Source organism: Erpetoichthys calabaricus, chromosome 11 (assembly GCF_900747795.2).
Source record: "Erpetoichthys calabaricus chromosome 11, fErpCal1.3, whole genome shotgun sequence".
Classification (NCBI taxonomy): Eukaryota; Metazoa; Chordata; class Cladistia; order Polypteriformes; family Polypteridae; genus Erpetoichthys; species Erpetoichthys calabaricus.
In genome coordinates this window covers 159230177-159250342 of record NC_041404.2, presented here as the reverse complement: position 1 = coordinate 159250342, position 20166 = coordinate 159230177, and the positions used below count along the sequence as shown (strand labels likewise).

Here is a 20166-nt window from a genome sequence, read left to right as displayed (position 1 = left end):
CAGGATGCCAGTCCCGTCATTATGGCATTCACAGGGGTTATGTCACATTAGCTTCCCAGCAGTGTTGTGCCAACTGAGTCGCTGAGATTATGTAAATGATCTTGTAATGTGACATTGCGTTTAGTTGAAGCAGTTCTTCCCAGCAGGAATGGGGTAAAATTCCTGTACGCTGATATGCACAGCTCATCACGAGTTGTTTAGTTGAAGTTATTGTTGCACAGGTGGGTGACACCAGTTACTGAAAGCAAATAACCACAAATACAGTACATAGCACTGGATCATTTTCCTCAAAAAAATTGTTTAATTCATTTTAGGATTTTCCTAAACCTGATCACATTTTAGGTTATATTTATGCAAAAACTGAAAAAATTCTGAAGGATTCATTCACCAACATTCTAACACTGTTATGTGTGGCCAATTTGAGGGGGGTGCTAACAGTCATGGCTTTGAAATGTGGCAGAAAAGCAGGATTACTTTGAGAGAAGTCTCACGGGTTGGATATGAACCCAGGACTTTGGATCTGTGAGGGTGTGCAGCACCATCGACTAAATAAACAGAAATGCAAATATATACCGTACGCACCAAAACTCGTATTAATCCGGGGAGATCCGTCCTAAACAACATGAGGAGAGTTTATTACACGCTTTACGGTAGCTCCTGGTCGGACTGTGCAGGACGGCACTGGAAGCACATACGGGCGCTTGTTTCCTGCCGGACTCTTATTTGGAGAACACAGATGTAACTATTTGGAGTCCTGGCGCTTTTCTTTTCACATCTTAGTAATAGAAGTCAATTGTTTGTAACTGCGCTTCTATGTAGTTTTTATTATTTTTGTTTTACCTTTACCAATTTATTATAACTGCGCTTCATACGTTATGATAAAAGCGACAAAATTTGCTTACGTTAAAGAACTGTGTTTTCAAATGAAGGTAAGCTGCGAATTTAGCAGGTACTTAACGGAGAGCCCGCATGGGCATTCATTTGAATTAATCACCATAACTGCGGTATACCGTTTATTTGTTTTTCAGCTCTGCTTAGTAGTTAAGAGCATGTTGACAAATACAGAAGTATTGTTTAAAAAATATTTGACAGCAGTAAGGAAAACCTCTTTGCCAAATCCTTTATAGTCCAGCTGGTGCAGACTCAGCAGACAACATCGATATAGCTAATGGATACCTCTTGCCATTCTAATAAATTGACACCTGTAATGGTGTGCAGAGACGCGGTGGATGTGGTGGTTCGTGAAACACTTGCTGGTGTACTTAAGTGCAGTGTTGCCACCCTAACTTTTAGGGGTCACCTTAACCAGGTAACCGGAAAATCATTGACGTGTTTAATAAGGTGTACACGGGGGTTTCTGATTAAGTATAACATCAGTACACGTCTGCTAAAGACACCTAAGCGTCAGAAAACCGGAACCGCATACCCAATAAGCAATAAATGGCTCATTCAAGCTTAAGAGCAGAACATTGAGCAGGACTTGGCCTCATTCGAGTCAACCAGATCAGCTTGAACTTCCTGTCTGCATTTTCCCAGTTTCTCACAGTATCGTTTATAACACCGCCCTTCTTTAATGTCGTTAATGACAGATTTTTTGCTGTTTCCAAGCCTTGTTATCTGAATGCCTCTTTTGCTACCAGTCTGTTGGCTACAGTGTTGCGAGGCACCTTGCTTGTCTTCTTTGTCTTTACTACATTCAGATGAGAAGACTTATTCGACATATCGACAAGTGTGGCAACTCCGGTAGTTGACCCATGAAACCAGATACTAGTCAGAATTTTTGCTTCTGATTATCATCCAAAACTTGCTAAGTCCTTTCCGAAAAGACAGTGGTTTCAAACCAGGGAAGTGTCTGACAGAGTCTTGAGCGAAGTGAAGTGTCCTCTACTGTAGTTCATCTAAAGCAGGTGTGTCCAACTCTAGATATATGGCTTGAACACACACAAAAGAGGCTTGAACTGTGCTTACACCATTTCCCACACAAATGTCGGGATTTATACATTTGAGTGTGTTGAATTTGAGTGTATTTACTGCAACTCTGACCTTACGCAACATTTCGAAGAAACTGGGAAATTATGACTCCCTTGATCAAGTAGGGAACCAGCTAAATGACAACTTACACACACAATTCATATCACTGAGCAGTTATTATAATGTGCATTGAAGTGACAAACATTACACCTCAAAAACAATGAATGTGATGTACAGTACAGACTCTATTTGTACCCCTTTTAAGAGGACCAATGCAGTGTATTTGCACTGATGAACTTTTTTGTTTTTTCATCGTTGTATAATCGGGTACTTGTCACTTCTCAGTGAACTGGTCAACAGGTCAGGAATATCTCAGCCAAGGTTCAATCCATCTTGCCTGCTGTGCTGGATGCCATTAACCGACCGGCGAGGCACTACACCCAGTTTTCATATGGTCTGGTTGCACATACATAAAACATAGTATGTTTTTTGAAAACATAAAAAGGCAATTTTCAGCATAGTGTAATCGGAGCGATTGACTACATTCCTGTTTCAATAAGGGCACCAAGTCTGAACAAAACAATTTTTAGTAGTTAGTCTATTATCGCACAAGTTATTTATGATACCAAGATGTGTCTGGCACATGGCATGCATGTCTTACGGCCTGGTTCAACCAGTGATTCATTTATTTTAAGGCACAGTAGATTTGGTAGACATGGCAATGCTGTGCATGGTGAATGGCTTGTTGGTGAGGTAACTGGCTGAACCCTCCATTTTTCATATGGCTTGTACTATTCATTGTAAGAGCAATCACTTCATTACATGTGCCAGGTGGTAGTGGCTACTAGTTATCAATTAAATAAAATGGTTAGAATGAAAACCTGGACCAACTGTAGTGCTCCAGGACCCCTGAACTAAAGCCTCTTCTGGTATCCGTGACAGAAAGGGCAGAGTGAGAGGGACTATAGACCGCCTCCCTGTTTCTGAGGTTACATCTGGTATACTTTTTGGATCAAGGCATCTCTGTTTGGCAAGAATGCAATTCTTTGAAAGAGGAAACTGGTACGCATTACACAGGATGTGATGTTATTGCCAGTCAATATAATTTGGTGATGCACAGACCAATAATTATGTTTTAGTGATTTGCAGAGTTGATCTTTTTCATTAACACAAACAATACAATAAATTGATGTACACAAGAATTTGTACCCTGTAAACTGTGTTTGTGACAGTCCTCAAAATGAACACTAAAGAGCATTCAGTGACATTAGAGATAATAAAACTTGCAATATTTTTTATTTGGCACATAACAGCTAAACGAGTACAATGTGCAGTGAAAAAATGTAAAAGAGAAGCGTAAATTAGCTAAAAGGTACAAAAAAATATCCAAGTGTTTAGATTTTCCAGTAGGCTCTGTTGATTCAGTTTTGTGGAATTAGGAGCCATGTCAAATAACCCAGACACTGTGTATAAAAGGTTGTCCTTCAAAACTTTATGCAGACAAGGAGACAACTTGTGAGTGAGGCCAAAAATCACCTTGAATCATTCATTGGCTGTGACCACAGTAAAGCCGTGGCAACCAGCCATTTCAGTGACACAGCTCCACAGAATACAGGCCAGTAAGGGAGTCTAGTAGAACAGAAGCCACAATTCCCAAAGAGCTGTGTGAAACTATTATCATCTGGAGTTTGCCAAAAGGCATTAGAGTGATCCAGTTGCAATGTGGGTAAAGATTTTGTCATCAGCAGACCATGAGATTAAACTTTTTGGCCAAAGCTCAAGGAGATATGTGTTGTGCAAAAGCATCACTGCCCAAAACTTATAAAACACCTATGGTTGTGGTAGCATTAAGCATAAAATACAAAGAGGAATAGCTGGTGAGTAATTACTGCAGGAGAACCTTGTTGAGTCTGCTAAAAAAAATAGAACTGTACACAAATGTACATCATTCAGCAGGGCAATGATGCCTTACACATCAGAGTAAGCTTAAGGTGTATCATTGACAAAAAAAATAAATGTCCTACAATAGCCTACTGAAAGACCTGGCGCTATTTAAAAATTGTGGTGGCCAAGTGTCATCCAACTAACCTTAAAAAACTTGCAGCAGGTCTTCCTGGAGGAGTGGGCCAAGATCAGTGTGCAAGGCTGGAGCAGACTTCCCCAAAATCACTTAAAGCTGTCATTCCTGTGAAACAGAGAGCATGGTGATTGAATACTTAGACAAACAGAATGTTGCCCTTTTTGTCTTTTAAAAAAGTGTCACAATAAAAAAAAAAGCAAACATTCCAATGCTTTGAAAATAAGAATATCAAGAGGACAGAGTTTTAGTATAGGGTTTGTTATTTAGTATAATTCACTATTGATTAAGGGTTTGCATACTTTTACAAAGCACTGTGTTCTGCGTTTTGTTTTTGTTACTGTGAAGGAATGATGAATTTTCACTAAATAAACTCTCAAAACACCCTTTTTTTCCTGAAATGGTAGCCAAACAAAAATGAGATATGAGCCATGTGAGAAATAACAGATGACCATAATGCCTTACACAATATTTTTTTCTGTATTGTTGCTAGGCTTTCGTTTCTCTTTTGGATAGTTTACATGATCAAATATTTTTCTTTTACTTCTCTAAAGACTTGTGAAAATGTTTGGCAAAATAAAGGTGGAGTCCCCCACCCATATTTGTACACGGTGCATTTAACATGTTTGCCAGTTATGGCCTCAGTTACCCTTTTTTCAACAGTCCCACATGCCCGCAAGTCCATAAAGAGAAAGAAGTTTTTAACATTTTTGTTTTTGTTAGTTGAACAATGCAAAATATGAAAACCTTGGAACATTTAAGTGTACTTTCCTTAAAATGCTGTCACTGATACTTATATTCTTATATTATGCAGGCCAAAAATTCACAGTAAAAAAAAAAATGTCCAGTTTATGGGAAAAAGTAAGAAGAACTCTGCCATCCAGTGAAGTGGAGTTTGTACTGGACTTCAGTGAAAAAGTTGACCAAAGTGTCATCTTCCTCTTGAACAAAGCCAAGCAGCTACTGTACAGCGATGAGAAAACAGCCGAGTGTTTGCAGACCAGTGAAGCCATTCTTGATTACTCTTGGGAAAAGCTGAACACTGGTACCTGGAGAGACGTGGACAAGGAATGGAGACGAGTTTATTCTTTTGGCTGCTTGTATAAGGCAGCTTCACTGTGCCAGACAGAAGCACCAGGAAATGTGTATCAGGCTCTAAAGATCTGTGATATGGGTTTATTGATGGGAGCGAGCATAATGGATAACATTCTAGGAAGAGTTGTGAAAGTATTGGTAAATGAAAAAGCTGTTAAAAAAAGGTCAACAGAAGAAGAAGAAAAAGAAAGTTTTAACATAAAGGTAAAAAAAAATACTAGTCTTATCTTTTGAAGGTTACAGACATCTGAAGGTTATAGCATATCCACTAACAACCTGTCCTTTGCTTTTTTGTTCCTATTTTCCTTTTCTATTCTACCTAATTTTCCACTTTTGCCTCATCTGTTAGCAGATTGTGTATAGCTGAAGTGTCCATCTCCAATCCTTGAGTGCTATGATGGCTGCAGATTTTTCTTCCTGTGACTTTCTTAATCAGTGACAAATCCCTGCTCTTAATAGACTTAATTTTCCTTCATTTTAATTGCTGTGTTTTTCAAGACTCAGTTCTCTAAATTGCTTCTTTTTTTTTCCTTAAATGACAGCCAAACAAAAATGAGACGTGAATTGAGCCAACTGATGATCAGCTACATCGGGGCCTCAAACTCCAACAAGTTTCACTTTAACTAGTGTAACAAGGCGCTATATAGGCACCTGACCCGACACAGAGGCATGTAATAAATCAATGGACTTTTTATTTTTCTTCACCCGTGGGCGCACGTCTTCCCCGTGACCTACAGGCAATACACAGTCCCACAAAGCACAAGTCCAACACAGCAACAATCCTTTCTCCTCTCCCACCACTCCTCCTCAATCTTAGTCCTCCTCCTCCCAACCCTGGCTCCTTGAGTGGTGGTGGCTGGCCCTTTTTATAGCCCACCCGGAAGCGTTCCAGGTGCTTGACCACCTGGTCCTAATTGCACTTCCGGGTGGGGCTGAAGAGTCGTCCAGCCAGGCTGTTGAAACCAGACAGCCACCCCGGGCCCCAACCAGGCTGTGGAGGACTCCATCTCCCTCTCCCATGGAGCCCTGCGGGAGGTTGGGGAATCACCGTTGGCCAGGGAGGCTGCCACCAAGCGACCCGGGGGAGGTACTGAGCTGTCCATGGCTGCTTCCCCAGAACATAAGCAGCAGGGGCGTCCCTCCCGGGCATGAGACCCAGCTGTCCGCAACACTAGTTTCTTAATTAGAAGCTGATTCTTTTTGGTCATTAAACCTGTTATTTAATTCCATGGCTTGTTGGTGCTCCCATTCTGCCACACCAGACATTTCTAAAACTGATCATTTTCTTTTTTGTAAGACCACCACTCAAAATGTTTTGTGGACCTGGACAGGTCAACATTTCTGAGAACTTCACTGATGGACCCTGGTTAGCTAGTCAGGTGTTGGCTGGTTTTGCGTCTCATTATTGTATGGCTGCTATTTAAGGAAAAAAGAAACAAAGACATAGCAATCAATTAAAATTAAGAAATAAGTTTATTAGTAGCAAAAACTGGTCACTAATTAAGAAAAGAATTAGAATGAAAAGCTGCAGCCACCGTGGCCTCTTCCTCGGGATCAGAGTTGGACACCCAGGTTTATAGAATACTCATGAGCTGTTTTTCAAAAGAATGGTTTCTACTGGCATAGGTTTGTGTTGACCAGAAAAAATGGATTGAGAAAATGGATGGATATATGTAAGAGCAGGATGAGGATTTTGATCTTCCAAGAGGTTCACTTGCTACTAGTTACCTCACATGAATTTAAATATGGCAACTTCTGAAATACAGCTGCACAGATTCACAGTGCCTAGGAAAAGTATTCACTCTCTTGGAAGTTTTCACAATTTATTGTTCTGTAATATTGAATTTTAGTTAGGCTCTTTGACATTGATGAACAGAAAGACTTTTTAATATCACAGTGAAAACAGATCTCTGCAAAAGTGGTCTAAATTACCGTATACAGTAATCCCTCCTCCATCGCGGGGGTTGCGTTCCAGAGCCACCCGCGAAATAAGAAAATCCGCGAAGTAGAAACCATATGTTTATATGGTTATTTTTATATTGTCATGCTTGGGTCACAGATTTGCGCAGAAAGACAGGAGGTTGTAGAGAGACAGGAACGTTATTGAAACACTGCAAACAAACATTTGTCTCTTTTTCAAAAGTTTAAACTGTGCTCCATGACAAGACAGAGATGACAGTTCTGTCTCACAATTAAAAGAATACAAACATATCTTCCTCTTCAAAGGAGTGCGCGTCAGGAGCACAGACTATCAGAAAGACAGAGGAAAGCAAACAAATCAATAGGGCTGTTTGGCTTTTAAGTATGCGAAGCACCGCCGGTACAGAGCTGTTGAAGGCGGCAGCTCACACCCCTTCTGTCAGAAGCAGGGAGAGAGAGAGAGAGAGACAGAGAAAAACAAACAGTCAAAAATCAATACGTGCCCTTAGAGCTTTTAAGTATGCGAAGCACCGTGCAGCATGTCGCTTCAGGAAGCAGCTGCACAGAAGATAGCAACGTGAAGATAATCTTTCAGCATTTTTAGACGAGCGTCCATATTGTCTAGGTGTGCGAACAGCCCCCCTGCTCAATCCCCATACGTCAGGATCAGAGAAAGTCAGCGCAAGACAGAGAGAAAAGTAAGTTGGGTAGCTTCTCAGCCATCTGCCAATAGCGTCCCTTGTATGAAATCAACTGGGCAAACCAACTGAGGAAGCATGTACCAGAAATTAAAAGACCCATTGTCCTCAGAAATCCGCGAACCAGCAAAAAATCCGCGATATATATTTAAATATGCTTACATATAAAATCCGCAATAGAGTGAAGCCGCGAAAGGCGAAGCGCGATATAGCGAGGGATCACTGTATACTCGAATATAAGCCGAGTTTTTCAGCACCCAAAATGTGCTGAAAAACGTCACCCTCGGCTTATATTCGAGTCAGGCCCCACTGCCCCCTGGTATACGAACAAGCCAGTTTCCCTTTCGGTTTGTGCACGCCGATGATTTCCGCACGTGTTCAGTCTCTCCCTGTACAGCGAGAGAGAGAGAGAGAGACACACGCACGCACGTGCGTGAGAGACACACACACACACACGAGAGATACCATATTGTTTTTGTTGACCCTCTTCTCCACTTACAGAGCTAGTTTACTGGTTTTCTTTGAAATAAATACTCAAAAACATGTAACCTACTGATGCCTCAATTAATGTACGGTAACTTTATTGGTATTTATTTTGATTATTGAAACTTGCCAGTAGCTACTGCATTTCCCAACCTAGGCTTATACTCGAGTCAATACGTTTTTCCAGTTTTTGTAAAATTAGGTACCTCTGCTTATATTCGGGTCGGCTTATACTCGAGTATATACGGTAATTAAAAATATAAAACACACAATACTTGATTATGTAAGCATTCACCCCCTTTAATGTGACACACCTAAATCATCACTAGTGCAGGCAATTTGTTTTAGAAGTCACAGAATTAGTTCAACGAAGATCACCTGTCTGGCCTTTCAAGTGATTGTATAAATGCACCTGAATCTGGAAGGTCCAGCTTGTGCTGAGCCAGGATGGTGGCCTGACCTACACCATGAAGATAAAAAGAATACTTCAAGCAACTCTGTAAAAAGGTGATTGAAAAGCACAAGTCAAGGGATGAAAATATCCATGTCACTAACTATCCTGTGGAGTCTAGTTAAAAAAATTATTATGAAATGGAAAGAGTGGCGTGGCTGGAAATCTGCCTAGAGCAGGCAATCCATAAAACCTGAGTCATCATGCAAGAAGATTAGCAAAGAAGGCAACCAGGAGACCCATGATAACACTGAAGGAGTTACAAACTACAGAGATTTTAGAGACTGTACAGAATACAACCGTTGCCTGGGTGCTGCACCAATCACAGGTTTATGAGAAAACCAGTATTAAAAAAAAAAAAATATTGGCTAGAGTTTGATGGAAAATACATAGCAGACATTGAAGTCAGCTTGAAGAAGGTCCTATGCCACCAAACTTGAGTTTTATGGCCATCAGACTAAATACCATGTTTGCCCTATGCCTTATCAAAAACACACCACTTGCAGTGAAGCATAGTGGTGGCAGCATCATGCTGTGGAGATGCTTCTATGCAGCAGGTGCTGGAAAACCTGCAAGAATGGAAAGGAAATCTATCTTCAAATTAGGAACTTTGTTAAACAGAACCTGCCCGAATTTCCTCATCTTGCACCCTCGTCCATGCTGGAAAAAATATTGCTCAAATTCAAGGACTTAGACACCATCTCTGCAATATATAAAATTATTTTACAGTCCCTCCCTTTCAAAGATCCAAGAGGACAATGGGAAAAAGATCTCTTAATCAATATATAAGAAAAGGAGTGGAAAGTAGCAATGCAGAGACTTCACTCGAGCTCCATATGTGCAAAGCATACAATTATTCAACTCAAAATTATATATCGAGCACATCTGTCTCGCTTGAAACTGTCCAAAATGTTTCCAGGGCAAGAGCCAACCTGCGAACGCTGCAATCAAGTCCCAGCCTCACTGGGGCACATATTCTGGGCCTGCACCAAATTGACATCATTTTGAACCAAAATTTTTAAGTGCCTTTCAGACAGCCTTGGTGTCACAATCCCTCCTAACTCATTAACAGCTGTGTTTGGTTTTCTTCCAGATGGGTTTAAATTGGAGAAGGACAAACAAACTGTGATTACATTCACTACACTTTTGGCACGCAGACTTATTTTGCTAAACTGGAAGAATCCTAACTCTCCTCTTTTAAGTCAATGGGTAACCAATGTTTTATACTATTTGAAACTGGAAAAAATCAAATATTCAGTTAGAGGATCTGTACAGAATTTTTTTAAAACCTGGCAGGATATAATCAATAAAATTTTAGAATAAGCTCTTAAAGTACCGAGGAAGCAATTATCTCCGTATTTCTTTTTCTTCTCCATTTATCTCTACTGGCCTATTAAACTCGTCAATTTACGTATGTCTACAAGCCTTAAGTTTTACCCCGTTGGCCATGCTCTCTCTCTGAGGGGTGGGGGTCAACTTGTTTTTCAATCCTATTTTTTGTAAAAAGTGATCGATTTGTATGAATGATTACAATAAAATTAATAGTACTAGGGTGCTGTACCGTGTTAGCCATTATGAATGTAGAGAAAAGCCAAGCAAAATGACACCTTTTATTGGCTAACTAGAAAGATTACAATATGCAAGCTTTTGAGGCAACTCAGGCCCCTTCTTCAGGCAAGATGTTGCCTGAAGAAGGGGCCTGAGTTGCCTCAAAAGCTTGCATATTGTAATCTTTCTAGTTAGCCAATAAAAGGTGTCATTTTGCTTGGCTTTTCTCTACAATAAAATTAATAAAATAAAAAAAAGAATGGAAAGGAAAATGAATGCAGCAAAATACAGCATAGTTCAGTCTGCAAGAAACCTTGGGAGAAAAATTGCTTTATAGAAAGACAATAACTTCAAGCAGAAAAACAAAGGTGAACTTTGATGGCTTAAAAACAATGAGTCAGAGTCCAGATATCAGTCCAATTGAGAATTTTCGACTAGGCTTGAAAAAGACTGTTCACACATAAGCCCCATGTAACCTGACAGTTCTGCAAAGAAAAATGGGGGAGAAATGACTGTGTGCAGATGTGCAACGCTGACATGGAGACCTGTGTATACAGACCTGAGGCTGTGATGGCTACCAAAGGTGCATCTAGTAAATACTGGCTTAAATACTTGGAAATAATCCATTATTTTGTGTTTTGTACATGTCATTAATTTATACAACATTGCTGAGATCAGTTTTCTCTTTGACATTAAAGTGTCTTATTTCTGTTATCGATGTCAAAATAAGCCTAACTAAATTCACTATGATTAAATATTTTATAACCATAAAATGTGATACTTTCCAAGGAGGTGAATACGTTTTACAGGCACTGTAATGTTTGGGCAGTAATTTGCTTCATTTTATTTAATTTTAGCTTTAGGTATTTGGTAAATGGAGCAAGTACTATGTATTAAATGTATCACAGAATTAAGTGTACTGTATGTCTGTATTTAAGAGGAAACACCGCAGTAAAAAAAGTTTTCTTATTATACCACTTTCTTTATTCCTTTACAGATAATTGAATATTTAGGTAAAGTGCTAGTTTTACCTATTGTTTGCTTCATTTCACAATCCTACCACAATGAAAAGTTCACATTAAACAAAAAATAAATGAACTATTATTATCCTCAGTAGTTTTTGGAATAGAAGGATCTCTTTACCCTCAATTAATTTTCATCTTCATTTGTAATAATCTGTGAAGAGTTTCCTTCAATAATTGTTTTTAAACCTATAACCTTTTAAGCGTAAAAATTAGCAAAGACCGCGGCAGGGAAATTGTGAAATTGTCTAAATCTGTTGTTCTCATTCTACTGTGATTCTGGGTGGTGTTGATGGTTTTGAAAGTTATGTCTTAAGTCACATTTCTGATTTTCTTTTTACTTACTCATTTAGGAGTGGTATTTTGTTTTATTACATACCAGTAACGGCGCACTGCACAATAACGTGCAGTGAATAGACTTGACTTGAGCATTCATAGTATTCATCCTTTCTCTGTATGTTTAGCATTCGTTTGCTCAGAGGTTGATGTGCTTGCTGCTTCCTGAGCAGCTCTTCTTTACTCCACCCTAGCGGCCCGCTGCTTCTCTTCTTTTGTCGGCATCTTTTTGCATTAAAACTGATTGTTAGTTTTTGTGTTGCAATTACTTAGTACATTTTCTTTAATCTTCCACTTAATCTGGCACTTAAGTCTTCAATCTGCCTCAAGAATGATTAGCGAAGGTGGTAGGGAATGAGAACGGCGCTCATATGCATGCGCTGCCCTGCTGCGCACTGCAGAGAGTTGATTCTACAATAAAATAAAATAAAAATAAAAACAGTAATAAAAATCATCACCCCGAAAGCGGATAGTAGACATCACGTAGTATATGTGTACCATATTTCAAGTCAATAGGTGAAACAGTTTGCAAGCTACAGGTGATTTAAAATCCTGGACAGACAAACGAACAGCCACGGTAGCGTATTATAGAAGAAGAATCAATGAAAACATGCCCAGAATAAAGTAAAAAAAACCCTATCCTCCAGTGTGTTAGAGAAGTTGTCAAGGATCATTGCCAACTGCAAGATTTTAAAAGGCATGCTGATAATGTAGAGAAGCGTGCTAATGGTGATACAAGGTGGGTGACTTATTTGGTGCCAAAAGAGGAAAAACGGATGAAAAATTGTTGAGTCATAAATATTCTCTCTGCCAGAAGTATTAATTTTGTAAAAGGTATCGCACCTATTAATATTAGCAGTTTTAAAATATATATGTTTTTACAAAATTGCACAGAAAGAGTGTGAAATAATGTTTGATGGAGGTAATTGTTGTGTATAAATATGGCAGGTTGAAAACCATCAGCTACAAAGGTCAAAAAAGGATGACATTTGGGTTTACCTAGTAATGAATGATCTACTACATCTCCCATTCAGAGCAACAAACCTGATATGAATGTAAACCAGGGACTGCGCTTGGTTAAAATTTCATTTCCTTTTTTTTTTCCCCTTTACCTGATCAAGCAGAGCTAAATCGGTTTCTGACTGTTTCCTCGCCCTTTTTTACTGCAGCTGTCATCTTGCTTCACTGAATACCATGTGCAGAGATTTCTTTTAATTCACCTTCCGTATAAAAAAGTTGTTTGAAATTTATCAAGCCCAGCCTGAACTGGAAATGTTACCAAGGATATCTAACTTTAAAAAGAGGAAACATTTTACAGTGTTTGCCTCACACGATTGTTAGTACTAATTTTGAACCTACCTATTAAGATGTTCCACTTCTCCAAAACCCTTTTGAGACTCATTGTCTTGCATTATATAGCTTGTCACTGCACGTACACAATGTAGTTATACCTCTCCACATCTAAATATCGTGGAAGGGTGCTGTTTGCTTTAACCCTTCATCTTTCTCAAGTTCTGTCCTGTGGAAGTGCAATGCAAATTACCCCAGGGAATTATCTGCCACGTGCAAAAGTTCGCTATCGTGGGCTGCATCAGGAGTGGGCAGGAGGAAGAGTATAGGAACCTCATCAAGGACTTTGTTAAGTGGTGCGACTCAAACCACCTACACCTGAACACCAGCAAAACCAAGGAGCTGGTGGTGGATTTTAGGAGGCCCAGGCCCCTCATGGACCCCGTGATCATCAGAGGTGACTATGTGCAGAGGGTACAGACCTATAAATACCTGGGAGTGCAGCTGGATGATAAATTGGACTGGACATACTACTACTACTACTACTACTACTACTACAGCTACACATTCAGTTATTTTGCATTTAGCATTGCAGACATGCTTCTCACACAGTCCTGGAGACATGCTAATTTTTCTGATACAGAAATTGTGTTTTGACGGCTAAATGAAGTGGAGGCTAAACTGTTAATGAACATAAGTGAAATCTGAGTGATGGAGAGAATACAGCAATGAAAGTCAGAAGAAGCTGCTGTGGAAGAAGACTCCACATTAAGGTTACAAATATTGCAGCAATGGCTCTTCATTATATCCTACTCTTATACAGATGTAGGAAAATGTTTGTCTATTATTGTGACTTAGTTGAAGATCAGATCTCATTTTTATGAGTAATAGCTGTTATATTGGGCTACGCCTGGGAGTGTGATAAAACTAACGTTACATGCATGAAATAAAAAGCAGAACTGACATTTATGACGGCCTCACTGTGGTACAAAGACATGTATTTTTTAATATTATTTAGCATCTGGTGCTCTTGAACTTATTAAGGCCTTGTGAAATTAAGTGTAAGCTTTAGAGAAATAGTTATTTTACAGCCAATAAAAAATTGTAATACAATAATAATAATTATCTCAGTAACTCAGTAATTTAATTGTTATTGTTAATTGTTAACATATATAGTTATATGTTAGGTTGTTCTCTTTTATTTCAGTTTAGGATGTAAATGAAAAAGACAACATGAATTGGCATGACAAATCAAATAATATGGCAAATATATCATAAGTCCACATTTAATAAGTACCTGGGCTTAAAGGGTTAAAACCTTTTGTCTCATGTTTTCTTAATATTTTCAATTCCACACAACTATTTTGAATTATAAATAAAATTTGGCATAATTTGATATTCTAGAAAACATGACACATCTCCTATAAAAACACAGGGTGGGCCACATACAGTGCATCTGGAAAGTATTCACAGCGTATCACTTTTTCCACATTTTGTTATGTTACAGCCTTATTCCAAAATGGATTAAATTCATTTTTTCCTCAGAATTCTACACACAACACCCCATAATGACAACGTGAAAATAGTTTACTTGAGATTTTTGCAAATTTATTAAAAATAAAAAAATTGAGAAAGCACATGTACATAAGTATACACAGCTCAAAATTGAGCTCAGGTGCCTCCTGTTTCCCCTGATCATCCTCGAGATGTTTCTGCAGCTTAATTGGAGTCCACCTGTGGTAAATTCAGTTGATTGGACATGATTTGGAAAGGCACACATCAGTCTATATAAGGTCCCACAGTTGACAGTTCATGTCAGAGCACAAACCAAGCATGAAGTCAAAGGAATTGTCTGTAGACCTCCGAGACAGGGTTGTCTCTAGGCAAAATCTGGAGAAGGTTACAGAAAAATTTCTGCTGCTTTGAAGGTCCCAATGAGCACAGTGGCCTCCATCATCCGTAAGTGGAAGAAGTTCGAAACCACTAGGGCTCTTCCTAGAGCTGGCTGGCCATCTAAACTGAGCGATCTGGGGAGAAGGGCCTTAGTCAGGGAGGTGACCAAGAACCCGATGGTCACTCTGTCAGAGCTCCAGAGGTCCTCTGTGGAGAGAGGAGAACCTTCCAGAAGGACAACCATCTCTGCAGCAATCCACCAATCAGGCCTGTATGGTAGAGTGGCCAGACGGAAGCCACTCCTTAGTGAAAGGTACATGGCAGCCCGCCTGGAGTTTGCCAAAAGGCACCTGAAGGACTCTCATACCATGAGAAAGAAAATTCTCTGGTCTGATGAGACAAAGATTAAACTCTTTGGTGTGAATGCCAGGTGTCATGTTTGGAGGAAACCAGGCACCGCTCATCACCATGCCAATACCAACCCTACAGTGAAGCATGGTGGTGGCAGCATCATGATATGGGGATGTTTTTCAGCGGTAGGGACTGAAAGACTAGCCAGGATAAAGGGAAAGATGACTGCAGCAATGTACAGAGACATCCTGGATGAAAACCTGCTCCAGAGCGCTCTTGACCTCAGACTGGGGTGACGGTTCATCTTTCAGCAGGACAACAACCCTAAGCACACAGCCAAGATATCAAAGGAGTGGCTTCAGGACAACTCTGTGAATGTCCTTGAGTGGCCCAGCCAGAGCCCAGACTTGAATCCGATTGAACATCTCTGGAGAGATCTTAAAATGGCTGTGCATCGACGCTTCCCATCCAACTTGATGGAGCTTGAGAGGTGCTGCAAAGAGGAATGGGCGAAACTGGCCAAGGATAGGTGTGCCAAGCTTGTGGCATCATATTCAAAAAGACTTGAGGCTGGAATTGCTGCCAAAGGTGCATCGACAAAGTATTGAGCAAAGGCTGTGAATACTTATGTACATGGGATTTCTCAGTTTTTTGATTTTTAATAAATTTGCAAAAACCTCAAGTAAACTTTTTTCACGTTGTCATTATGGAGTGTTGTGTGTAGAATTCTGAGGAAAAAAATGAATTTAATCCATTTTGGAATAAGGCTGTAACATAACAAAATGTGGAAAAAGTGATGCGCTGCGAAAACTTTCCAGCTGCACTGTATACTAAAGTATCATATGTTGCTCACTTATGGTAAATACTGGAAGTCCCCTCCCCAGATTCTAAATACTGCTAGTGTTACTAGTATAGCACTCATTGAGACCTTCTCATAATTATTCACTGTGGCAGACACCTTGCAGACTTCTTAGAATTCTCATGTTCTGTTGACTGTGAATGGGTCATTGCGTATTAATCACACAGCCTATTGCATTGTGCCTCATTATTAAAGTTTTGAAGGGTTCATTTACTATACACTGTACATGCAGGCACAAAATTGTGACATATTTGTTAATATATATGATCATTTCATTTTCAGAAAACAAACTTAATAACATTCATGTTTTACTGTCTGTGACCTTGTATTGCGATAAGCAAGTTGATACAATTAATGGACAGATACTTTCTTTTTCATTCTTTTTTTTTACTTCCCTGCTTTTCCTTTCTTTCTATTGCTGGTTGCAGATACTAACCTAACAAACTTTATATTTTCCACTGGCTTTTACAGTATATAAAGCACCTTGTGAAATATCACTTTGCATCCCCAACCATATTTCAAATGTATTAAATGTTTCAACACCGGGTATTAAAGTCCACAAATATATTTTCTTTGTCATGTTTGAATATGAGAGAGAGAGTAAAATTACTTTCTTACTCATACAGCATATACTTATTAAGTAATTATTACTACATTATTTCATTACTGTCCATTACTCATCCGCTGTATCCGTTTTCTAACCGTTATGAGATGCAAAGAGCCAGTGCCAACCCCATCAACATTTGGCACCACGCAGACACCCACCTTGGAAGGACAACCAATGATCTATTGTAGGGCAACATCCACACTAGGCCAATATACAGTCACCAGTTGATGTATCATTCAGTTACATTTTTTAAAACTTCTTTTGATGTTGCAGACCTCATTTGTAGCATTGTATAGTAAAGAAGGAAACATATGAAAAGTCCATCCATCCATTATCTAACCCGCTATATCCTAACTACAGGGTCACGGGGGTCTGCTGGAGCCAATCCCAGCCAACACAAGGTGCAAGGCAGGAAACAAACCCCGGGCAGGGCACCAGCCCACCGCAGAGCTCACACCAAGCACACACTAGAGACAGTTCATAATCGCCAATGCACCTAACCTGCATGTCTTTGGACTGTGGGAGGAAACCCATGCAGATACAGGGAGAAAATGCAAACTCCACGCAGGGAGAACCTGGGAAGCGAACCCGGGTCTCCTAACTGTGAGGCAGCAGCGCCACCGTGCCGCCCCATATGAAAAGTCTGTCATGAAATTGCCCAAATAAATAGCTTTCCTTTAGCTGGTTTCATACAGCCTGTAGGAGGATGATTAAGACCTTGTGTGTACCATAAGGTACTTCTGTTTGGCAAGTAGATTGATGATGTTTCTCTTTGAAAAGAGACTTTGCTGAATTGGATGATTTGAAGTCATTTCTTAAACTATTAATCTTATTTTTACCTCTGTATAAACCGTACTGCCAAGAATTGTCAGAAAAGAGTATGAGAGATTGTATAAAAATATACAGGAATATATGCTTTTTATATATACAATCGGAGGGAAGCTTATTGGGTTCACCTAATTAGTATCTCTAGGACGCCCTTAATTTTTCAAGTGTAGGTGCCATAGTGGACGGTCAGATTTGTTGCCCAGCCAGGAGGCCATAATGGATGAACTTGGTGAACGATTGTGCTGGGAGCAGTTCACTCCTCCACACAAAAGGTGGCATTGTTCATCACGGTCTTTGGTTCCTGCAAGGGGGATCTACCATAGGACTGTCCTGGTGTGTTCTAGACAACTTAGGCATGACACCAGAAGCAGTTCCCCAGGTCTAATTCAAAAGCATGACTGCAGCCTCACTTTAATGAGTCAGAGTCCGGAGATAGTGGGCAAGTATCTACTTGAGGTGGAAGGAAAGTATTTTGAATTTGTGTATTGTGGCTGGCGTTTATGTAGAAAAGTGTTGGTGACAAATAGAAACCTTTTATTTAAATCTGGAAATGAGTGCTGCAAATGAGCACGGAGGCACAGATGGAAGTTCATCATGGGTAAATTTCATGCTAAAGTTACAAGTACTAGGGTGTTGTACTGTGTTAGCCATTATGAATGTAGTGAGAAGTCAAGCAAAATGACACCTTTTATTGGCTAACTAAAAAGATTACAATATGCAAGCTTTAAAGGCAACTCAGGCCCCTTCTTCAGGCAAGCTGGTGATGGTAATCACAAGGGTTTCTTTACATCTTGCCTGAAGTTGCCTCGAAAGCTTGCATATTGTAATTTTTTTAGTTAGCCAATAAAAGGTGTCATTTTGCTTGACATCTCACTACATGCAAAAGTTACGAAGTAGTTTTCCACAGAGAATGTAAAGATGTTTGGAATAAGTTACCATTTAACATAGTAGATTGTAGGTTGACTGCATTCTTTGTCACTTTACTGTGACTTATTTATATTTTTCTGTTATACTATGATTTTAGTGTCAACTGTATTTGATTTTTACATAACATATACAACACCATAGTTTGCTTTGATTTAAAGTCTTATTTTGTGTTTTTTGTTAACCTGCTCCTACATAGTAGATTTAATAGTTTCAATCTTTGTATTAGTAAATTGATTTGGACTGTAACCATCAGATCGCCACTGGATATCTTGCAGACTCTGTTTGGACTTGTAATGGTGAGTGTGGTTGTGTGTCATCTGGCATCCCACCCAAGGCCGACTCCTACCTTATAATTGATGTTCCAACTCTCTGTGTTAAAAAGTGGATGGATGAACTTTGGCTAAATAACCAGTCTTTTTTCTGTTTTAAGTTTTAAAATATTTCAGTTTTCATATTAAAACATATCTAGTGTTATGGAGGTGCAACAGAAGACTGCATTGTAGTCTAACTCCACTCCTGATCTATGTTTCCTGGCTGGAGATTTTATCTTGGTGTTATCCTGCCAGTATACTACTCTAATAAACAAAGCTGAACGGGTGCAGTAAATTGGGAGATGTACAGATAAAAATATGCCACAGCCTAAATGGTGTGTAGGTGTCAAAAACAGCATTCTCAAACCTGCTTAACCCTATTTAGAGTTTTGGGTTGGTGTCAAAAAAGGAGAGGCAATAAATATGTCTAAAGAAGCAGTTTTATGTTTTACTTGTTATAGAAGCAGAAGACTGAATGCTGGTTGCTGCCAGACATCAGACCAGAAGTTGAGGTTTTGAAAATTCACAAGCCATCAATGGAGCATTTCAGAAAAAAGTTCTTGATTCCAGAGCAGCCCATTATAATAGAAGGGATTATAGAGCACTGGCCAGCCTTCAAGGAGCATCAGTGGAGGTAAGCATTTCAAAAAGAAACCTGCCCACCGCTTGGCACCTGCAGTTGATTAATTTCTGAGCTAAATTACACAATGCACTTCTACCGACCGACTTGTGCAGTGCTGCCCAAAGCATGAAAAGAGTACAAAAGTATGACTACAAATGTCTATGATCTTTTAGTCTTTGTGTATGGAATCAATACAGAGGTTTCTATTGTATCAATGTCTCTTTACTACTTGTAGTGACATTCCTTACACAGAATATCTAGACATAAAATAATTTTACGCAACTGGCATCTTGTAACCTTTTTTTTTTTTTTTTTTGTAAAAAGGAACATGCACCGAGGTACCAAAGCATTAAAGAAGTTGTTTTATTTGTTAGGCAGTGTCTCGCCGTGTGACATTTTGAAAATAACAAAGGACTTACTGAGCCGTTTAATTGCTCACCTAAAAGAAATAATGTACATGCCATAAATAGCAAATATAATCATTTTTCTTTGCATTGTCTGATAGAATATCAATATGCCTCTATTACAAATAGTACACAACTTGCAAATAAAACAATTGGACTTTGCTCCCCATGTGAAACAAAGCTCCTTTAGTGTGGCTCATCAAATATAACATTAGCAGAAAATTCTCTCAAAATGTAACTAATAATAACTTTCTCAAACCCTGTTAAATCCAATTCAGCGTCACTGGGTACCAGAGACGATCCTTCTAGCACTGGGAACAAAACATGCACCTGCCATGGACAGGGCACGCTCACAGTGGTACAGTTCAGAATCACCAGTTACCCTCACACCCATAGCTCTGGTAACATGGAAGGAAAACTGGAGCACCCAGCGGTAAACCCACACAGATATGGAGAGAATGTGCAAATTCCAT

At 39.4% G+C, this 20166-nt stretch overlaps 1 protein-coding gene across 1 annotated transcript in view; it reads left to right on the top strand.

Annotated features, from left to right (window-relative positions):
• The first annotated feature begins 456 nt into the window (after positions 1-456).
• The window catches only part of kdm8 (lysine (K)-specific demethylase 8), a 30324-nt gene continuing 10614 nt past the window's right edge, over positions 457-20166 (top strand). Inside the window, exons 1-3 of the mRNA XM_028814451.2 lie at positions 457-929; positions 4863-5347; positions 19129-19301. Coding sequence (XP_028670284.2) covers positions 4889-5347; positions 19129-19301 — 632 coding nt within the window. The 5' untranslated portion in view covers positions 457-929; positions 4863-4888. The remainder of the gene's footprint in view (positions 930-4862; positions 5348-19128; positions 19302-20166) is intronic.